The following is a 2872-nucleotide window of genomic DNA, read 5'->3' as shown; positions in this document are numbered from 1 at the left end:
ACCATGTCTGGCACTTCTTCCATCCTCAGCGTGGCTCCGGGAGGAAGGTGCCTCCATGCCCCGCACCGTAGCAACAAAGACTCTGAAGCACAGGTCGCCTGCCACCTGGGCTCACAAGGCCAGTGGAGGGTCTGGCACTGCCTCAGGCTGCTGTGGTCCTTGTCACCCGTGCAACCAGCTGAGAAGACACGCAGCCCCCAGACACTCCCCATCGACTGAATCCTTCCCCCATGCCAGCCTTCCAAGAACGCTCAGCACCCTTGGATAAAGTTCCCTTTCGTGGACTGTTTCTCTCCCCAGTGTCCCTCCTCCACCCACTGCCTCCTGGACGGCCTGTGAGCTGTTCCCTCCGCCTGGACTCTGGGCTCCCAAGGAAGTCAGGCTGTCAGAGGTAGAGCCGGGCTTCCTGGGTTCAAGTCCCACCTGTGCCACTTTCTAGCTATAGGGTCTTGGGCCAGTGACTTCCTTCATTTCTATCCTGTTTCATCATCTTTGAACCCCAGGCTTAGCTTGGCACCTGCCCCACAGGGTGGCTGTCGGAACACTGGGGTGACACAGGCAAGCCCAGAGGTCAGCGTCTGACTAGAGGTGGCCCTACAATGTCACCGCCTCCTGCCCCTCCCAGAAGCCTCCTCTGACCACTGTAAACACTTGGCCAGGTGTCTGCCTGCTCCACCACCTTGAATGCTTACTGACAATAAAACACTGGGTGATGCCAGGCGAGGTGGCTCACACCTGTAATCCCAGCACTTTGGGAGGCCAAGGCAGGTGGATCATGTCAGGAGATGGAGACCATCCTGGCCAACTTGGTGAAACCCAGTATCTACTAAACATACAAAAATTAGCTGGGTGTGGTGGTGTATGGCTGTAATCCCAGCTACTTGGAAGGCTGAGGCAGGAGAATTGCTTGACGGCTTGAACCAGGGAGCCAGAGGTTGCAGAGAGCTGAGATCCTGCCACTGCACTCCAGCCTGGCAACAGAACAAGACTCTGTCTCAGGGAAAACAAAAAACAAAAATGCTGGGTAGTTTGAAGCGCTGATCACATGGGCAGCCAGGCCACTTCCCGAACGCTGTAGCCTCAGACACAGAACCCAAGACATTACGGAGAGCAAGGGATGTGCACTGGCTACTTTATTGAAGGGCTTATGATTGACAGCTGTCCCACCCCAGCCCTTGCCTCCTCTACAAAAGCAACAACATGAAACATAGCTTCCTGGTTATCATGGGGGTAGGGAGGCAGCTCCCTGTCAGGGCCCAGCCTGGGGACCTGGGGAACGGTGGCTTTGAATCCCAGGTCACAGGCACTAGAAGGTGGGGAAGGAGGGTGGGAAGTCCAGTTCAGATGGGCACGGTGCTGGTGAGGAGGCTGGAGAGGTTCCCTTCCAGCCTCTGCTGGGCTTCCCCTGTCCAGGATATCAGGAAACAGCCCCCCACTTCCAGTGGGGGGAGCCACGGCTCCAAAGCTGGGGGGCCAGGGGCTGAAGAAGGGAACACAGCAAAGGCTTTTGGAGCCAAGTGAGGTCAGTTCAGGCCCCTTAGGCCCAGGAACCCCTGGACACCACCGTATGCCTATGAACACACATTCACGGCCACCCCACAGTGACACGTGCAGCCACACACACACACTCACACCCACAGCCACGCCACACCCACACCTACACCCACTCCCACACACAAAGAGGGCTGCCACGGCCCAGGACCCACACCCTGGAACCCTGGAATGTCTCTGGACCCGAAGCGAGCAGCTGGGTCTACAGCAGGCGGGGCTGCCCAGGGGGCGGGTCCTCTGTGTTGCTACTGATTGGCTGCCTCGCAGGCGTCTATCCAATCGCTGTACACGTCCACGGGTTCTGACAGATCTGTGTCGCTTAAGTCAAGGGCCATCAGTTGCATTGGGTCCCTGCCCTGTACCTTCTCACTCCACCTAAATCAGTAGGTGGCACCCGTTCCTCTGGATGGCCTTGGCCCTGCACCAGGGCTGACGGCTCGGACAGAGGAGCAGGGTCTGAACTCCAGCCCTCTCCCCACCCTCTGGAAAAAAACCAGGTTTCCAAGGATACACGTTATGGGCGTCTGGAATTCCTCTAGGCACACAGTACAAGAGATGACTCCGGTGTTGCGGGCACGGTCCCTGAAACAGACGAAGAGAAGGGACTGGTTAGCAATGTGCCCTGAGCCCGTGGGTGATGACGCCTACACCAAGGGAGGCAAGAGGCAGAATGGAGGACGGTGGTGAGAAGGAAGTGGGGAGGCCTGGGCACACCATGAGGCAGGATCCCTTGCCCCGTTCCCCACTCACATTTTCACGTCACAAGACTTCTCGTGGTTGCAGAAGGGGCAGGTGAACTGGGTCTCGAGGGTGCCCGTCATCTTCTTCTTGGGAGGTGGCTTTCGTTTTGACTTTCTGCGCCCCATGTCTGCAGGTGGATGAGCCTGTGGGGAGTGGCAGGTGTCAGTGGCTTGGGGAACCCATGCAGTCCACCAGCTCAATGCTCTAGAAAGCAGGCTGGAAAGAGGGTCTGGCAGCAGCCCAATGTGAAGGGGGGACTTCCACCATAGTGCTGGGGCCTCTGCCCTTGAGGAATGAGGCCCGCAGTCCTGGTACAGGAGGACAATCCCCCCTCCCACTCTGGATGGAAGGGGTGATAGGAGGCTCTAACCCCATCTCTCTCACTTACTGCGTGACCTGGGCAGGTTATTTAAGCTCTCTGTGCCATAGTTTCCTCGTCTATAAAATAGAGACAAGGCCAGGCATGGCGGCTCACACCTGTAATCCCAGCCAGCACTTTGGGAAGCCAAGGTGAGAGGATCACTTGACGCCAGGAGTTTGACACCAGCCTGGGCAACACAGTGAGGGCTCATCTCTTAAA

At 57.6% G+C, this 2872-nt stretch overlaps 1 protein-coding gene across 3 annotated transcripts in view; it reads right to left on the bottom strand.

The window, feature by feature from the left end:
• Positions 1-1106: 1106 nt before the first annotated feature.
• The window catches only part of ELOF1 (elongation factor 1 homolog), a 6925-nt gene continuing 5159 nt past the window's right edge, over positions 1107-2872 (bottom strand). For all 3 annotated transcript variants that reach the window (XM_017497706.2, XM_017497708.2, XM_017497707.2), the window contains exons 2-4: positions 2302-2435; positions 2063-2133; positions 1107-1861 (exon numbers count right to left, since the gene is read on the bottom strand). In XM_017497706.2, coding sequence (XP_017353195.1) covers positions 1797-1861; positions 2063-2133; positions 2302-2417 — 252 coding nt within the window. In that variant the 5' untranslated portion in view covers positions 2418-2435 and the 3' untranslated portion in view covers positions 1107-1796. The remainder of the gene's footprint in view (positions 1862-2062; positions 2134-2301; positions 2436-2872) is intronic.

This window comes from Cebus imitator, unplaced genomic scaffold, assembly GCF_001604975.1.
Source record: "Cebus imitator isolate Cc_AM_T3 unplaced genomic scaffold, Cebus_imitator-1.0 Scaffold234, whole genome shotgun sequence".
In the NCBI taxonomy this organism is placed as follows: domain Eukaryota; kingdom Metazoa; phylum Chordata; class Mammalia; order Primates; family Cebidae; genus Cebus; species Cebus imitator.
The sequence above is the reverse complement of the archived record's forward strand: the minus strand, read 5'-3'. Positions and strand labels throughout refer to the sequence as shown.